The sequence below is a fragment of the Lepisosteus oculatus genome, chromosome 11 (assembly GCF_040954835.1).
Source record: "Lepisosteus oculatus isolate fLepOcu1 chromosome 11, fLepOcu1.hap2, whole genome shotgun sequence".
NCBI classification, from domain to species: domain Eukaryota; kingdom Metazoa; phylum Chordata; class Actinopteri; order Semionotiformes; family Lepisosteidae; genus Lepisosteus; species Lepisosteus oculatus.
Window position 1 is genome coordinate 41,647,059 of NC_090706.1, and position 18,279 is coordinate 41,665,337.

General features: G+C 39.7%; 1 protein-coding gene across 2 annotated transcripts in view; it reads left to right on the forward strand.

Annotated features, from left to right (window-relative positions):
- The window catches only part of psd2 (pleckstrin and Sec7 domain containing 2), a 110,040-nt gene that overhangs the window by 24,110 nt on the left and 67,651 nt on the right, over positions 1-18,279 (forward strand). For both annotated transcript variants that reach the window (XM_006632120.3, XM_069195377.1), the window contains exons 2-3: positions 11,088-11,674; positions 16,232-16,750. In XM_006632120.3, coding sequence (XP_006632183.2) covers positions 11,178-11,674; positions 16,232-16,750 — 1,016 coding nt within the window. In that variant the 5' untranslated portion in view covers positions 11,088-11,177. The remainder of the gene's footprint in view (positions 1-11,087; positions 11,675-16,231; positions 16,751-18,279) is intronic.

Genomic DNA, 18,279 nt, shown 5'->3' on the forward strand with positions numbered 1-18,279 from the left:
TCATCAGATGAGAAAATGGCAGTGGATCAAATGAGAGAGGCAGCAACTGCAGTAGGTCTTTCTTGAGTTCTCTCCTGGGTATTCTTTGGCGTGCGTTTAAAGAGCTCTGCCTTCCAAAAGGGTTTAATAGCAGACCTATGGAAGTCTCTGCCAGGTCCCTCCAATTAGCTCAACCGTATACTGTAAGTCCCTTCTTGTGTGGCAGCCATCTCTGGCAGCTATGACAATGGACAATGATGAAACAGAGAGATCAAGGTAATTGGTTTCCCTATGAACTCAGTGAAAGGAACTGGATAGAAATTATCAAAGATTTTAGACATGGGTCCCCAGTGTCAAGGCTTGTATTCAATTGGTTGTGTCCATAATGTTGGACTGTTATATAACTTTAGATGACGAACACAGAGCAGTGGTAAGAAGGCTAGTATTCATCCAGACAGGTATTGTGTATGCAGCCTGAAAAGGACTTACCCTGGGTTTGTACTCCATGTATGTATTTCTTGAAAGAGTTCTAGTGTATAATAACATACTGTATAGTGAGCAAGTAAAGCTGAGTTTATTGTGTAACATTATCTGGCAATGGACAGCAGGGTCAGGACAGTTTGAAAACTACAGTCTACAAAGAGAGTAATAAATTTAAGGTCATCAATTCTTTATCAAAGTCTTTCTCCATATTTAATATGCTTTGCCCATGTTTGTATAAAATACCTCAATAAAAACTCAAAGCTAAAGTCATGCGCTCCAGGCTAATTTTGCTTCCATACCTGAGGACTGATAATTATTTCGAGACTAAATATAAGGGGAAAACACACAAAATAATTACCATATCAGTACATACAATATGTTTCATTAACATTTGTCATCAGTTTCTGTTTTCCTCTTTCACACTGTTCCAATCGCTTCCTCTCTCCGCAAGAGTGATGAGGACTTGCGCCCTCATCCGACACGCCCACTGTCCTACTGATGGGATCCCAGACCCATCCTGGTAATGGCCCAGCCTAGGCCTGTCTGGCTGAGCGGGTTGGAAGGCCTCACAAGGCAGGTTCTGGAGCCATTTAGCCATTTTTGTTTTTCTTTCTCTCTGAGGGTTTAATTCAGTACCCATTGCAGATTGTGCAGGATTAACTTTAACTTCCAGGGAACAGTACAGAAACTCATAATCTGTAATACTAATCTTCTGCTTACTGAATAATAAGATTTTTTTTTTTTACCATGAATCACATTGAGCCAGGCTATAAAATGAGGATGTGCCGGTGCAGAACGAGAAAAGGGATTAGATATTTACATTCACCAGGACAAGGAGACTAAAAATGGATGGATGGATCATTTTTATCTTAGAAATACATAAATATATTTGTCAACAAAATATTTTTTTACCATTACAACAGTGCACTCCAGATTACCAAGATGTAAAAACAAAACATTGACCTATTGATCTCTTTGCAGAATGCAAAGCGTAGGGTGAGACAATCCGCACTGAATTTCCCTTCGTGATGATGCTGTCGATTTTTTAAAAATTATTTTGAGATGTGTGCCTCCAGACATAATCACTTCATAGACATAGACACTTGTACTAGGATGTCTACCTCTCTTAATCAACTGCTTTATGCTAATATTTTATGTTTATTGATTTGCATTAACATAAATAATCTACACACATCACAGTATTTTTTACTTTTAATATAAATAGATCATTTGAGGCTGCTACTTAGTTTCCTGCAAAACTAGCCATTCAAAACTCATGTTGCATAACTGTCAAATGTGTTTGAATGTGCAGGAATGTGCAGAAATGAGGGATGTTGCAGTGCTTTGAAAATATGCCACTGTGATGAAGCAGTAAATGGAGAGGAACACTACGTAGGGGGATTCAGACATTCATGAATATGCAGCTGGTGTCTACAGAGACAATGCTGTTGCGACTGTCATGCCAGGCGTTAATGCCTTTGAATATTAGATTAGATTAGGGAATGCACAGAAATATGTATTATTATTCATTGTATTGGTTGTGTAACAAAGCTTGGTTCGATTGATATGTAATTTGTCTTTTTGTAGCATTTAGCATAATAAAGAAGCTGTTAAAATATGGTGAAAAGGAGCTTTGAAATTATTCCCTTTATCTAAAATGAAAAAGAGTAAAGCCAGAGAAATAATTGCTTAACAGGTTTCTATAAATTGAAAACAAACATCTTTCCCATCAAGAAGCACATTATTTTAATGATATTTCATCTTATATTAAAATGTTCCTTTTGAGTTTTTAGAGGTCTCAGATGTCTTAATGATACCACCAAGAAGAATTATACAGTTAAAATTAAGCTTTGAAATGACTTGCAAATTGCAGTTATGGAAATGGGGTTGTAGGATTGAAGTGGGAATATCTAGTTGGTACTAAACAGTAACACAATAACTTAGTGAATAAAATATATATGGAAAAAGACTTAATATTAAAATTAATAAACACAATTACTCTCTGGAAGAAGCAATAGATAACACTGCAGAGTCCAATACTGAGTAATATTTACTACACTGCAAAGTCACTCATATAATAGCATTCTCAGAAAGATCTGACATGCTTTAATGCAGGTCAATGACTGAAATATGTGATGTCTTTAATTATAATGTCTTTAGTGTTGTACAGCACTGCATAGACTTCTCCTCTTTAGCACACCGGAGATGTTTTCAGTACTATTTCAGGATGCAAGATGGTATAGCTCAGTTTGTTCTGGGCAGCTGTACAAAATGATTAATAAATTAAGGTTATTGCAAGAAAACTGAGAGCTGCAATGTAATGGAGAAAGCAGCTGATCCGAGAGACCTGTTGCATGTGTGTCTGTGTATCGTCCTCACATCTTGCCATAGCACAGCATCTGGCTTACAGACTTGAGGTCTTGAGATCAAATCACCCGCCTTACATGGGAAACATCCAGATCTGTACAGTACATCTTTACGCTTTGGTGTAACGTCCGGTGTGAGTGACTGCGTCATGAGAATGAAATGCCAAGTGCAGTGTGATTTTTTACCAGTCCAGGATGACAAGACGTCCAGCAGTGTTACCCGTTCGGGTTGAGGGTTAACCACCTGTAAATGGCTGTGACCCCTGCTGCCAGAGAGGGCTATGACACCTATGCATGGAGACTGATGTCAGCATGACGGATAACTGGGAATCGATTGTCTGAGCTCACTTAGTTTGCACGACATGCAGTAACATCTCTGAATCTTCAATGGTGTAATGGAAGGATGTTTGGTGGATCATTGCATTGTTGTGGCCCTTATCACACTGTGGAGGAGAGAAATGCTTCATTAGTGTTGGGGTGGATGTGTCCATGTTCTGATACTGCATGGAGGCATTCATGTCCTGAGTGATATACTGTAAGCATAGTGAGCGGTATCATTAAGTGACAATTCCATTCCATGCTAGTTCATGCAATCATATTATTTGAGAATGCAAAGAGTTAATTTTTTGGATTCATTAGCAGAAAATGTCTCCCTGACGAACATTTGTCTAGCACCAGTCACCTGTGCTGTTTCTGCGGATGTTGCTCATCGCCTGAAGCTCACATCTGTGTTTGTCCGAGTGCTTACAGCTCCATCAGAAAGGCGCAGGATGTGTGTTTACCAGGCAGTCTGCTTTGCTTTCAAGTCTGAAGAAATGTTTACACTAATCAGGTTAAATTTAATCCTCAAGCTGTTGCTCTGCATGAGATGTTTATTAGTGCAGGTAGTACACTAGGTATTGCATACATCCATTTTCAAACTATATTATCCAATATTGGGTCAAGAGGGAGAGCCAGAGCCCATCCCAACAAGCAGTGACAGTTCATTGCAAAACACACAGACAAAAACAGACAGACACACGAGGGGTGAGCCTACAGTATATGAAAGAAATGGCAAGGAATACAGGTATTTTGCATCACGCTGTGAGAAATCTACGGTTGCAACATCTACTAAATTTGCAAAAAGGTTTATGAGTCCATGAGGTACATAAAAACCATGGACAATGGACCACTGAGCAGTGGAGACGTGTGATGTGATCAGATGAATCATCCTACACCATGATCTTGGGTGCTCTCATTCCCTACGAGGGCAAGGCCAGTGCTAATCAGTGTAATAGTACTGAGTGATCATCCTCAACGCAAGTTGAAGCACTTCCTTCCTTCAGTAAGGAGTATTGCCCAGGATGACAATGTCTCCATCCATAGAGCACATGTGTTTGCCCAGTGGTTCGTGTGCTAAAGTTGTCCACCTGTATCATCATAGGAGCCTGGAGAGGTTGTGCAAACCAGTCATGGAGTCAGTCTACCCAAACGCAGACACTTGATCTGATAACATGCTGGCCCAGCATTACAGGAGTCAGCACTCCAGAATAATACCAGTAGTGGCATTTTCAACCTCCATAGGCACGAGTTAACTGACTTTCTCATGGAGGACTGGCATTGGTGTACCTCCTGCAGAACTGAAGTCTCTGGTAGATTTTACTACAGCGCATGCTGGCCATATGGGCTGCTCGTGGTGACACAATGCCCTTTTAAATGATATTACATTGAGGTTTCCCTGTTATAATAAATAGGTAGTTTAATTAACCCTTTACTTTCGTGATCTGTATTCAGATGCCAAATGTATACATTCATGTTTTGGTTGGGGTAGGGGCTCATTAAATTAACATTCAATTTATGGTAGATGACTAACAAATGCACCTTAACAGCGAATTACTGGCATTCTTAACAATTTTGTTGTTGAGAAGTTAAGAAGTGGTGAGATACTGTAGGTAGAAGTATGTATTTTAATTTTCCATTTTAGAAAATATGTGTTTCTTGAAGTGGGTTAAAAATGGTCAGTGGAATATAGCATTTTAATTGTGGCTTACCATGTTAAATATTGATAGAAGCCACTGTCGGTGAACAGAGAGCTTCGAAGCTTTGTTTCAATCTGCAGAGACCTCTCTCTGGGGGTTTGCTCATCTCAGTCAGATCTGTGTTTGTGTGGGCAGGGATCTATCACTCTGGCTGCAGGAGTGAAGGGTTTCGCACACACATCTGACAGCTACAGTCTGTGTTTAATTCATTAAAATGCACACAGCAGTCAGGGAGTGAGATGGGATCGGGAGGCCTGAACTTCCGTACGTGCCAGTGGAAACCTTTTTCATTCTACTAAGGAAAATGTGCCCGGCTCATTGATTATGTTACTTTGATGTTGTTTTGAGTTTGAGGAAAAATGCAGAAAATGCTTTCTAACCCAATAGTATTTTGTTACCAAATTAATTAACTATGTAATTTGTCATATTTAGGATTTAGAGCAAAATCTGTAGTGATTCGGTATAATCCATGCTGTTTCTTAGTCATTTTCTATATTGTTCGAATTAATAGTTTATAATCCCCCTGTGATGATTGACATGTTCCTGCAATATTTATATTAGCTAGACTAACAGGTTGCTATTTTTTTTATAAAGGCTTATTTTAAAAATTTAACATCTTAATATTGCCTCTGTTACATCTGTTTGGCTGAATCGAATACAGTGTCCTGTAGTTGCATGTTGGCTGCTGGGGAATGACTGGCGAGAAGCCAGTTTGTCAGTCAAAGGGCTGTGTTAAGAGGCTGTAAAAAATAAAACAATTTCTTGGGAAACCTAGATAATGCCAGATGACCTTGGAACGATCCTTTCAAATCTTGGAGAGAGTGGACATAAAAAACATCTAAAATGACCATGATCAGTGTCTATCTAACAATCTTCATTATAACTCATTGATTAAGAAATTGATTTATTGACGTTTTTTTCTAAAATGTTTAGATGAAAACAAATTACTGGTGAAAACATATTGACACTATTTGTTACAGGTTGTTATCTCATTGAACTAAAGTAATTGTAACAAACTAACATGCATTGTGATTTCAATTGCTTGTTTAATGCTAGACATATGGTCTTTTCACGTCAAAATATTCATGTGTTTTAAGAATGAATTTACATTATAGCAGAGGAAACTTTACATATAGGACTTCCATTTTAGGATTTTTGTGGTGTACTAACAATTTAAATGACTAATATTTTTTGTATGATTTTCATGTAGGTTTTGCCTATATTCAGTTATATCTATATTAAATCTAAAGTGTTTGCACATGATATACTGCGGAGTTGGTGTTGTGGATTAGCTTTAAAAATTGTATTGTCATTATGCGGTGTTGTGATACCACAGGAATTCTTCCTTATAATTTCTTTGCCTCCTTATAGTTACACCTGTTAACCACCTAGCAGTCAAAATAAATAATATTTACATAGAACTGCTCTACCGTTAGCTGGAGCTACTGAGCAAAGCTTTCACTTTGTCCCACTTTAATAATAATCCCCAGGAAGGGACTGGTCCTGCTGCAGGGCTCTTAGAAGGGTTCTTGTGTCCCCAGGTCTGTGTTCATTCTCATGGTAATTGCTGGCGCTTTCACTCCAATTTCACATCATTAAGAATCGGAACAGATCTGATTCTCAGCTGGAGGTGCGGAGGGGGTGTTTCATTCTCACACAGAGATCCTGACTCTGCAGAATTGGATTTTGTAAAAGGAAGTTTGAAATCCTGGAGCAGAAGCTGGGACAAAACTTGGAGCTGACTATTAAATAGTAAAACAAATATATACTGTACATATTAAAGTTTTATTGTTTTTTCTAATGCTTATGAATTACACTGAAAATGGCCTGTTTCAGCACATACCATGTTTTGGTCAGCCTGACTATACTTGCATGTACTGTATATAACCTACTTTCAGTATTAATCTTATTTAGGTCACCTTTCTCTGGTCTCTTTCCAGTGATGAAATATATTTTTTCATAATGTGGTGACCGGGACGAAAGGCAATATTCTAGATGGCTTTGGTGCGGATGTCACATGCAGTTTCAGCATGACCTTTCTTATCTGAATTCAGCAGCTTTAAATATATTGCAAGCCACTCTGACACACACTGTCTGGATGCATCCATTGATGAGTAAGACAGCATTTTTTGGGGATAAACTGATTAATCTCTTTGGTTAGATTGTATATCCTTCTTAATGACTGATATTACAGTTGTTATATTGCACTTCTGCATAAGTCATGCAATGTCTGTAGCGTGGTTTGAGACATCAGACACACATGTTTACCCAAGAACAAAATGGGCCTGAAACCGCAGTCCTCGTCTATAGCCTGACCTTAATTCATTGGAAATGGTATAGGATAAGCTTGACAGGAAACTGAAAAACATGATTGTAACCAGTATAATTTGGTGTGTGATGTGTTCAGGAATGGGCAGAGAAACTTTAATCATACAATCACATTTCTGCCTTTGTGTTCTTAGAAATAATTAGATTGGTGTGTGCTGTAAGGTGTAGCCTATGCATCTCATCACTGGGTGTATGCATGGAATTTAGCTAATTGGCACTTTCACATTACATGCAAACCAATGGACCTTCATGAACCTCTGGATAATAGATGGCATTTTTAAATAAGGAATGTGTTTTATTCTAGAAGTACTTGGTCCCTTTATTAATCAATGAGTTATGTAAAGGAACAAGTAATAGGTTTATTCCATGCTGAAAAAAAGAAGAAAGAGAACACAACGTTTCGGCCGTGGAGCCAAGAAGGCTCCACGGCCGAAACGTTGTGTTCTCTTTCTTCTTTTTTTCAGCATGGAATAAACCTATTACTTGTTCCTTTGCAGCCTACGCATGCTGACGCAGCTACCCACCTGAACTAATGAGTTATGTAGTTGATTAAAATTACTTCCTTGTTCTTTATGCCAGTTGTGCCAGTGTTACAACATACTCTGTTGTTATGGTCTTACACACAAGTCAGTCCACACACACACACGAAGACCGATCACAGAGACAATAAATGGAATTCGGAGCGAACATTCGGGAGGAAACGACCAGTTACCTCCTCTCCCTTTTATATAAACGAGAGGCATCTTACTTCTTTTTCTGTTCAACAAAACCTCTCCGCCCTTCCTCTGGCACGCCAGCAGCCCCTGGACTCACCTTACTCAGGGGGCTGTCGTACCTTGTCTGTGTGACAGGTAATCTCCCACTAACATCACGCGCTTCATTCATGGTCACGAAGGCATTCAGTCCTCTGATACTGTACTGATACTGCGATGTCACCTCCCATATCTCTAGGACATCGATGCTCTGTTTATGGTGTCCTGGAAAAGAGAATGCTCTGCCTTCAGATATTGGCTTTTACTTCATTTTAAATGACCCCTGGGAAGCCCAAAGACCTGTGCATTCTAAGATCTATTGCCTTTTCAGCATTTTGCCTTTCAATTTGGCACTGAAAGGCTCTGGTCCCTCAAGACCATTTTTTCAATAGGGATATAACAATCAGTAAGATATATTCAAACCTTTAGCAAGGCTTTCATGATAATGCAGACAGAAAATTTAACATGACACACCTTGCCCCGCTATGATTAGCCAAAGCAAAATCAATATAAATTGTACCGAAATAGCTCATACTCTGGAGAATGAAAATGCAAATTGATATTAGTGTGATATTGATTTCTGTGTTTGCTAGTTGCTACTGTTTTACTGAAAAAAAGATGTGGAACAGAATGTTACAATTCACCTCTTTAAAATGTACTGTTAATATTGTTAAAACAATAGAACTTGGGGGCTTTAAAATATCTAATTTGTACTAATATCATAACATAATTCTTGTGCTGTTAATGGAAGCACAGTTCCTCTAAAAAGTTTGTTTTAAAAAATGTAATAATATGCATTTACAGACATTTAAATATGGAACAAAGTCAGTTCCCTTCTGAAAAGTAAAATATATATATATTTTCAAGATGAAATGAATTGTTCCTCTGCAGGTTCATACTATTTCACAAGGATTAATGACACTGAGGGAAGAGATGAATTAGAGGCTGCTTGTTGAGTGTTCATGTATAGTGAGATTTGCCCCAGTCCTGGCAACAGGATGATGAGGCTGCGACCCCATGCAGAGTGAGGAATGAACAAGGGTTGCTGCAAAACTGGAGTTGGGTGGATGTGGATGGGATGTAAAAAAGAGTGATCTGTGTATGATAGAAAGTATATACTGTACATCTGTGCTCTGTGCAGTTTCAGTTGTTTTTAATGCAACATGGATAAAGGCATCAGATTAATTTTGCTTTCAGATTAATAAGAATACTATATAATAATTAAATGAATGAAACATACTGAAAATGTTAATAATAAATGTGTTCCTACTCTTCATAGACAGTTTAAATTAACAGCTACAGCATATATTTATGGACCATTTACAGTGTCCCGGCCAGGAATTTACTGCATATATTTCTTCTAAGAAATCATCAGGAGAGATAATCTATCTATAATAGTTTTAAATAATAGATATTGAGGCAGCCTGAAGATCGTTATATGCAGGTTATGCACAAGACAGTGAAACGTAACCATCCCTATGCTGAGCAGTCCCACATAACATTGAGTGGTGGCTCTGTGGCTAAGGATCTGCGCCTGTGGCTGGAAGGTTGCCGGTTCAAATTCTACAGCTGGGCTCCTGAGCAAGGCCCTTAACCCCAACTGCTCCAGGGGTGCTGTACAATTTGGCAGACCCTGTGCTATGACCCCAGGCTCTCTCCCTGTCTGTGTGTCTCATGGAGAGCAAGCTGGGGTATGTGAAAAGATAATTCCTAATGCAAGAAATTGTAAAGGGTTAATAAAGTAATGTTATTATTATTATTATTATTAACACACTTAAAGGGTTACACCCAGGTTCAGTCCAGCAGAAGGAGGTACGTGCGCCTGCTTGCGATTCAGCTGCTCGGGGGAGACAGGGCTGTGTCTGAAGCCTCTAGGGTGCACCAAGGACCCTTGTGCACCATCTGCAGAAGCCCCAGAATATCACAGGCGTGCAGGGAGTGGTGTTTCTTCCTCCGGGGAACAGGGAACAATCACTGCTGACTGGGGACATTTCCATGTGCTTGAGCTTTTTCCTCATGCAAGTCCATACACTCTGGAAAGGACACGAGCAGCTGGAATGTAGAGGAACTGTTCTGTATGTTGTTGGCTCCTGAGTACTGATTCTACAGTACCTTCTTCTCAGTTAGCCTATGAAAATATAGCATCATGAACAATTCAGCTTTGTGATATGCACGACTAATTCCCTCCCACAGGGTGTGTGAAATTGACATTGAATTGATCACAGGCTCCCACAGTTAATATTGTTATATTTATCCTTTGTTGCTCTGGAAACCTATTTTATTAAATTTGCATCTCACTCCTGTTACCAGGAAAAGAAGGAAGTAAATAACAGGGACAAGGGACAACGAGTGCCACTAAATTTACATCCAGAATATATAAAAGACAATATCAGTGTCAGGAGCAGAGCTCAGGACCATGCTACTGTACATACTAATCCTTTGTTGTATGGCTGAATTAAATCAAACCTTTTACCCTTTTGCTAGTTAAAGACTCCAGGAGGACATTGTGTAAATTTGCATTTCCATCTTTATGTGACTTGTAGGAGAAATAACAATCCTGTTAAGTGTAAAACAACCAACTAAGCAAGTGAGTCACCACTGTAACATGGGGCTCAAAATGAAGCCCGGATTTGCAAGTTAGAGGTCTAGCAAAACAACAAGATCAGCTATGACAAGACATTCTACAGTAGCTCTCACTTTACTGACACATTTGTCTTCTTTGTTTGTGGTGCTGTGGTAACACACGTTGCCTGGTCTCCTGGATTCTAGGGTCAGCAGAAGTTCAAGGAGTGCCTGTCTGAGTTTACAGAAGGAAAACCTGGGGTCTGGAGTCTGGGGTGACTTTGTCTCAGCTCAGTATACTCTACTAAAGAGATGCTATCTCTACTTTTCAAGTCACTTTTAAAATGCTTTCTGTTTAAAACGGAAGTAAAATTGGAGGACAGGTGTAGTGTGTGTTTGAAAACGTACACATATACAGTACATCACACTTTCTGAGTGCCTTGACGTGATGGTACAGTGCTTCAATTCAACTTTGTCTAAAAAGGATGGTGTTTGACGGCATATTTTCTTTGTATATTGTTTTTGCTTCCTTTGGTTGCTTAAGATCTGTCTGCAGTGCTGCATGTGCTAAAGGACGTCTCATCTGTTTCCTTTTGCAGACATAATATCTTTAACAGTTCCTGGATCCAGCCGGCATCCTTATTCTCTAACTCCAGAGAGACGCAGCCTCATCTGCCAAAGGAGTTGACATGAATGAAGAAAACAACAGCACTGTGTCCCTGGTCTTGGAAACTGAAAGTACCTTGCGGCCGCTTGGCACACATCACATTGCAAACGGAGGCTCTTCTGAGGGTCATGCCGGCGTCCTGACCGCCGAGGCAGGTCTGGGGCAGAGCGTGGAGGAGGCAGAGGCGGGACGCAGCTTTGGAAAGAAACAGAACAGCGACACGTCGGAGAAGAGCACTGGAACACTAGGAGGCAAAGTATCGCAGCTGAGAAAGGAAGGGCAGGATGTAGAGAAAATGCAAGAGGAACTGGGTAAAGAATGCAGGCTATCCTCCAGGGGCTCTTGTGTTTCACACTCACAGAACGGCCTGGAATCCGGAGATGAAGAGGTGGCTGACAGGCCTCTCATGAATGGCAGGTTGAAAGACAGGGGGGACGAGAGGGACAGGCCAGCTCCTGGAGAAGGGCCAAGTGGTACCGCTGGAGACGAGACCTCTCAGACTGAAGATGAGCCAAGCAGGTATGAAAGAAACTGCGTGATTCCTGCAGATAGGCATGAAACTGAGAGATGAGAGATGGATGGATGTTAAGACGGATGGATGAATACGAGCAAATGACCTCACTACTGATCTTCCGTTCATCCTCTTCCAGTCCATTTCTCCTGGGGAGACCCAAGATGTATTAATCTCCCATTGCATTGAATGTACTGTAGGTAACGTCACCGCATTGCCGTTATCATCTTTTTAATATAATATATATACTGGAAATATTACCAAAGCCATGTAATAAATTGCTAAAGCCATTTAATAGCATATTAAGCTCTGACAGATCAGAGCAAATCCAGTTAGTAGCCAGTCAGCCATACACGCATTGTTGTTCAATAAGCAAAATAATAATAATTTTGGAAGCCAGGCTTAACTCCTGGTTATGAGAGAAAAATATTCGATTTAATAGCAAGGTAAAACTTTGTACCTTGCTATATTAGCAATATATGAATTGAATTCATAAATATAATATTAAAGCATATGTGCACGAAAGAAGTATATTTTTTTTAGGAAAAAAAACTGTCAGTATTGTACTGTAAGTCACCAGTTGGACTTGAACTTGGGAAGATGTAATCTTTGTCCCTGACAGTCTTCTGTTTGAACACTGCAGTCCTCCACGTCTACTGTGGGCAAATGAGTGACAGACTCCACAGTAAAGTAATGAGATTTTACACACGCATAGAATATGATGAAAAAAAAATCAAATCCCACAGGCATAATTATAGATTTGCTTTCAAAGAAAGCTACTTGCTCAATGCCATAACACACAGCAGACTCCCATAGTTCAGTATAGAAATACAATTTTTAGTTCTTCATGTTTGTATGAAGGCTTTTTTAAAAAGGAGAGCTGAATTTCTAAACTATTAAAAGTGAATTGAATTGATCTCCAGGACCGAGTTGGGAGCATCTGTCCACCATTAGCTTTCTGGATGGTGGCATCGGGGATCAGGGCATTCTACAGTTTAGATTGTGAAGTATATGGAGAAGACATGAATTGTTTACTGAATGTAGACTAAAGACTTTGTGTTATTATTTGCTTTTATTTAAAGCTGTTTGGACTTGTTTCAGTGTGAATGAATATTGTCCACACTTCAGAATGATGTTTAAAAAGTAAACCTAACCTCAGGGTTATATTTTTGAGAACCGTAGCAACATAAACTCATGTTTAACATTAATTCAACTTTTTTTTTTCTGGGCAGAGCCACAGGGGTGAATACTGAGGAGAGAAAAAAAAAGAAAAGAGGAAAACAAGAGAAGTAGGAGAAAAAAAGAGAATAATGTAATTCACAGGCAGGCCCCTCTTTTGAAGCTGGGAATGTGATCTGTCTGTTGCAGAGAAGCATTTATCCCCCAGATTTGTAAGGTGCTGTCTGCAAGCAGCTCTACAGCATATACCTGAAATACATTAAATGCCTGAAGCAATAGTTCTCCAAGGGCTTTTCCTTAATGCTAAATTGAAAAGCAGAGAATAGTAATGATACTGCATAAGGGTCCATATATACCATGGATCTGTAGCCAGATGACTGTGGGACTGTATCACTGTGAGTAATTGTTCTTAAACAGTCTTTCAGTGTGTTGGACAGCCATTATCCCTCACATGTCTTTTTCGCTAGGAGGAAGCGTCCTTCACCTTGTGCCTTTCAGCTCATGTTGTCTGACTCTGAATGTGTGGGCCCTGCTGCTCATTCTTGTAGCCTTTCTTCACATCTGCAGGATCCTACATGAGCATACTCCAGGCTTGTTTTCTTTTTATTGTTAGTTTAATAATGACTGTGTAATTTCTTTAAAGTATATACAGTAGCACTTTGCATCCCCAAAGGATCCCATTGTGTTTTACTTATAGGTAACAATTCACTTCATCCATGAGTGAAGTGTGGCACCAAACTGGGCATCTACTGTAAATTAAACTTCTTCATCACTTGAATACAGGGGAAATGGAGGAAGACCAGGCTGTTAGAATTAACCAGGACAATGGGGTTAACACACCTCGTCTTAGCAGCAGAGACATGAGCTTTTTAACAACCTAGTATCTAGGACAATAGGATAACATTTCATGCAGAGGTTGGCACCTCCTGCCACGTAGTGTGGTCCATCTTTGGAAACTCTTGTCCACAGGGCTGCCTGGTCCACCAGCACTTACAACCATTCCTCAGGACCAGGCTTGCTTAGCTCCTCAGGCCCAAGGAGAGCTGGCTACAGGAGGTGGCACTGCTAACTCCCCTCTGTGTGGTGATTCTTGGTTTAAGCAGTGATTTCTAGGGCTGGCAGCTTTCAGCATTTATTTCTGTCAAAACTGCTTCCTTTAAAATGTCTTGTGACAATTAAACAAGTAGATTAACTGTGAAAAGGACCAAAACTGTTTTTACTTAGGTTTTGCTGTAGCTGTATCTTCAGATAAAATATATAGAAAAACAGAAATCTATACAATAGAAAAAAAAACAAGAATTAGTTTTATTGTCATTGTGACCCCTTCGCTTATATTTAAATAAAGACCGCACTCAGTATTGCAGTCCTAAATAACCTGTGCACTGTGCACTGTACAGTATATGAATGCTGGAAACACTGATGTGAAGTGTGACATGATTCCTTTCTTTAAAAAGCTCCAAATCACAGATTGTTTATCTGCTTTCTTGAAATAGCATTACACACTGTAAACACCTGCTGTGAAATACAGTGTGATTAGAAAGTATGTTTATCACATAAGTACATTTTCAGCATTTGGGAATCTTAATTTTAATGTACCTATGGGTCAGGTGCAAGTGCTGTTATTCCTATCGGAGTGTATAATTAAAATTAATATTAAAATTAATTATTTAAAGGCTAAATAATTAATAAGCTAGAGAAAGGAAACGGCTCTGGGTATGAATTCTTAGCAAGACGTACAGTGGTTTTTATTCATAATTAAACTTTATGACACAGTCCTCCACTGCTTTTTAGCCATTTAGAGGTTTTTCACATTAAAATTCCCATATGGATTAAAAGAAAGGAAAAGAAATGTCCACAGTGTTGATTAGAAAAGTTTGTGGATTTGTCTCTGGTACTGGAAGCAGTTTGTATCCTCCACACTTCTTGCCTGTTTTTGTGGGAAGTAGAAGATATCTACTACAGTACAATAGGTAGGTCATTGCGTGAAGATTTCCCAGAGAGTGTGGAGAGACTCCTGTCCAGACCTCTAGTTAATGCATTCGTCACTGTCAGCGTTAGAGCCCGTGACATTGTTAGGGAAGATGGAAAAGGTTATCTGCCAGTGGGACAGATATGTAGATTTAGGGTGTTCTCCAGTTCAGTGTAAGCAAGAAGACACCAGAAAATAATGATCAGGACAAATTCAAGGTTTGATACTTTGTTACACTCCCCGGTGTTTCAGTCTGGAATTTCTAGAGTCCTTCATCTTGCGACTGGGCCCTGGGTCAGTGGGTGAGCTGTCTCCCTGTGTGTGGCCAGAGAGTGGTCCCAAGAGATTGTAATTACTAATGTCTGTCCTGTGTGCCATTTTATTTCTGACAGCTTATTTTACTTCTACCTAGACTGCAATTTGTGAAATTGTTGTTCATTGCTGATTCCTTGTGTTGACCCCAATAATCCATACTGTATGTATACTGCTATATTTAATTAAATAGTAATTATTAATGCTATCATTTTTATTGTGCAAAGAATCTGTATGTCCATATTTGAAAATATTCTTATTCTTATAGAGGTTTGACTAACACAAATTAATACAATAAACACCACCATCACCATACATATCTACTAATGATTAAAATAAAGAAAATCCAATTAATAATACAATATAGTACTTTAATTTCCTGAATGCAAAAGCTGTGCTTTGTGACCCTTGGAGGGCTCTGTACCTGGCAGCCATTTTGGTTTAAGATCCCTGCTGAGGACTGTGCAGAGCCAAAATGGCTGCCAGCTGCCAAACACGTCATCAGCAGGTAAAATACAAATCTGAGACTGAGCACCTGAAGGTATCTCTGTGTTTAATAGAAAGACAAGCTGCAGAATGCAAACATATACAGTACAACATACACAGTATCAAATGGTATGTATATGTTGCTATATAATAGTTGTGAAGAGTGTTTGCATTTTTTATTTCTGTATATTTGACAGGGTGACTGACTGTGTGAGACTGGATCATTACTTTAAATTAGGAAGAGCTGTCGTCCCACAGCTCGGTTCCCACTGCTGACCTCTGCACTCTGTGGTCACTGCTATCTTCTTCCTGTTTCCCTGTAACCTGTTCGTACTACATGCACAATCCATGTACATGATTTACTTTGGATTCCTATGGGCAGGAGAGTGTAACTTTTATTATATATTTGGGCAGAACATGTTTGGTGAGCTATTTTTTTTGTTAGAGATTGAATGTTTTATTTATTAAATCATCGGGAATTTTCTAAAAAATGTGTTCTTTTAATGTGTCCAAAAAGCAAGTGGAGCTGCTTGGCTTGCTTGTTGCTGGAACAGATGCACAGATGCACAGGGCTTAACTGGGCACTAAGGCCTCACATTGACACTTCCCGCTGTTACAGGAAAGCAGAGAATCAGACGGATGCTGATACGGAGAAAGAGGGGACCCAGGTCCGGGACAACCGGGATGGGTTCAGTTCTACTTTCGAGCGAATCGTGGAGTCGGACCTCATGAGGGGCACCTACTACAGCAGCCTGGACTCACTCGACGTGCTGTCCCTGACCGACGAGACGGACAGCTGTGTCAGCTTCGAGGCCCCGCTGACCCCTCTCATCCAGCAGAGGGTCAAGGACGGACCCGAGCTGCTGGAGCAGAAGCTGGTGGCCCAGCAGCAAGAGGTTCTGGAGCTGAGCACCGTGAGCGAGCAGGAGGCAGAGCAGGAGGGGCCACAGGGGCAGGAGGACCCGACGGCCGGACGGTGTGCTGAGGAGGCCTGCGGGAGCCCCCTGCGTCACTCCATAACGAGCAGCAGATCTGAGAACGTCCTCAGCAGGTCCTCCCTGAAGGTCATCCCCAACGGGTTTCACATAGAGAACGAGGCGACAGCGGACGACACCAGCAAGATCTCCAACTCCATCAGGTAGGGCGGACAGGTGCCCCTGAGGCTGTACAAGCAGATTCGTCTCATGTGCTTTCTTATATATTCATACAGGTAACTTCTTATTTTCATCGTGAATACAGTGTGGATACATGCAGAAACAGTCTTGGTTTCTAGTTACTGAAGGGGTTTCATACACATTAATTCATTAATGTTAACAGGTCTGGGAATCTGAGTATTTTTCAGACTGCTGTTCCATAGATTCAGAACTATCAGCATTCCATACTACAGTGTCTATACTGTATGTCCACAAAAGACACAAAAGAGAGAATTTAAATTAACTTTACTGCATTTTTTAATTTTTCCACAATATCTTTAAAGATTAACTGTGTTCATTTATTTGAGTACCCCTTTTGAAATTAGCAGCGATTCACTTTTGTCAAAATATTTCAGTGCCAGCAGTTTTTTTATATCAGGCCAACAAAAGACAGGGAAGCAATCAATTTCATGCACTTGTCAGTTTATTTTGTTAGCAACCATGTGAAGCAGAACCCAAGAACATATTTGCATCTAATAGAGCTGCTTTTAATATCAGTAAAATGTCTTTTCAACCTACTGACACTAATTAAAAAATTAATTGTTCCCAGAATTTTCCATTAGCACTGACAGGAGTAAGTATTGATTATATGCTATTGAAGAGAAGCCTGAAAGACTTGCTGTCATGCTGTATTTAATCTCTCAGAAATTAAGCTTATTGCTTAATTTTACATCTGCTAACACACTGAGAGTCATGACAGAAATGTTAATGTTTGGATTTTTGGGATTTGAACTTTACTGAGGTAGGAAAGTTGATACTCACTAAAGCTCTCAATACAACAGAATATACAGTACATTGAAAAGCACAGGATTCAAATCCCAAGAATACAGCACTAGAAAGATTTTACAACGGATATTGTCTTAGGCAAAAAAGGGCAAATAACTGTCTTTTATTTGTAAATGTTTTCATGTTCTGTTCTTGTTATTGTGCTCTCTGACACAAAACTGCTGAGAAAAAAAGGATAGACCCATGGGTAAACGTTTGTAATGACGTATGTATCCCTTGCTATGTGTGAAATAGAAAGCAGGTGGCTTGCAGGAGCTGACCTGAAGGAGAATTGTGTGAGAGGGCAGAGGAGGTATTTACTGAATCTATCCAAGAGTCCAGCAGCTACTCTGAGTATTTAAAGGATACCTTGTTTTTCTAAGAGGTAATACACTATTCAGTGGCCATGTATTATTATTAATAAAGAGCTCATCTCTTTATTACAACCAAACTGCCACTGAAGGCTGAATGTCTGGTATGAATATAACACTTTAAAATACTGTATCTGAGGGTTTTAATGTATTTTTCTCATTTAAAGTATGACAGTACTGATATGTGCAGCTTATTATGCAAAATGACAACTGGTGTGTGCTGCCAGCTCGAGGGCTTTCGGTGGCAGAATCACAGCCACGTCAGGTTTTTAAAACCTCAAATACATGGGCCAATTCACAAGGATAAGAGGACACATGCCATTTTTATTCTTCCTGAG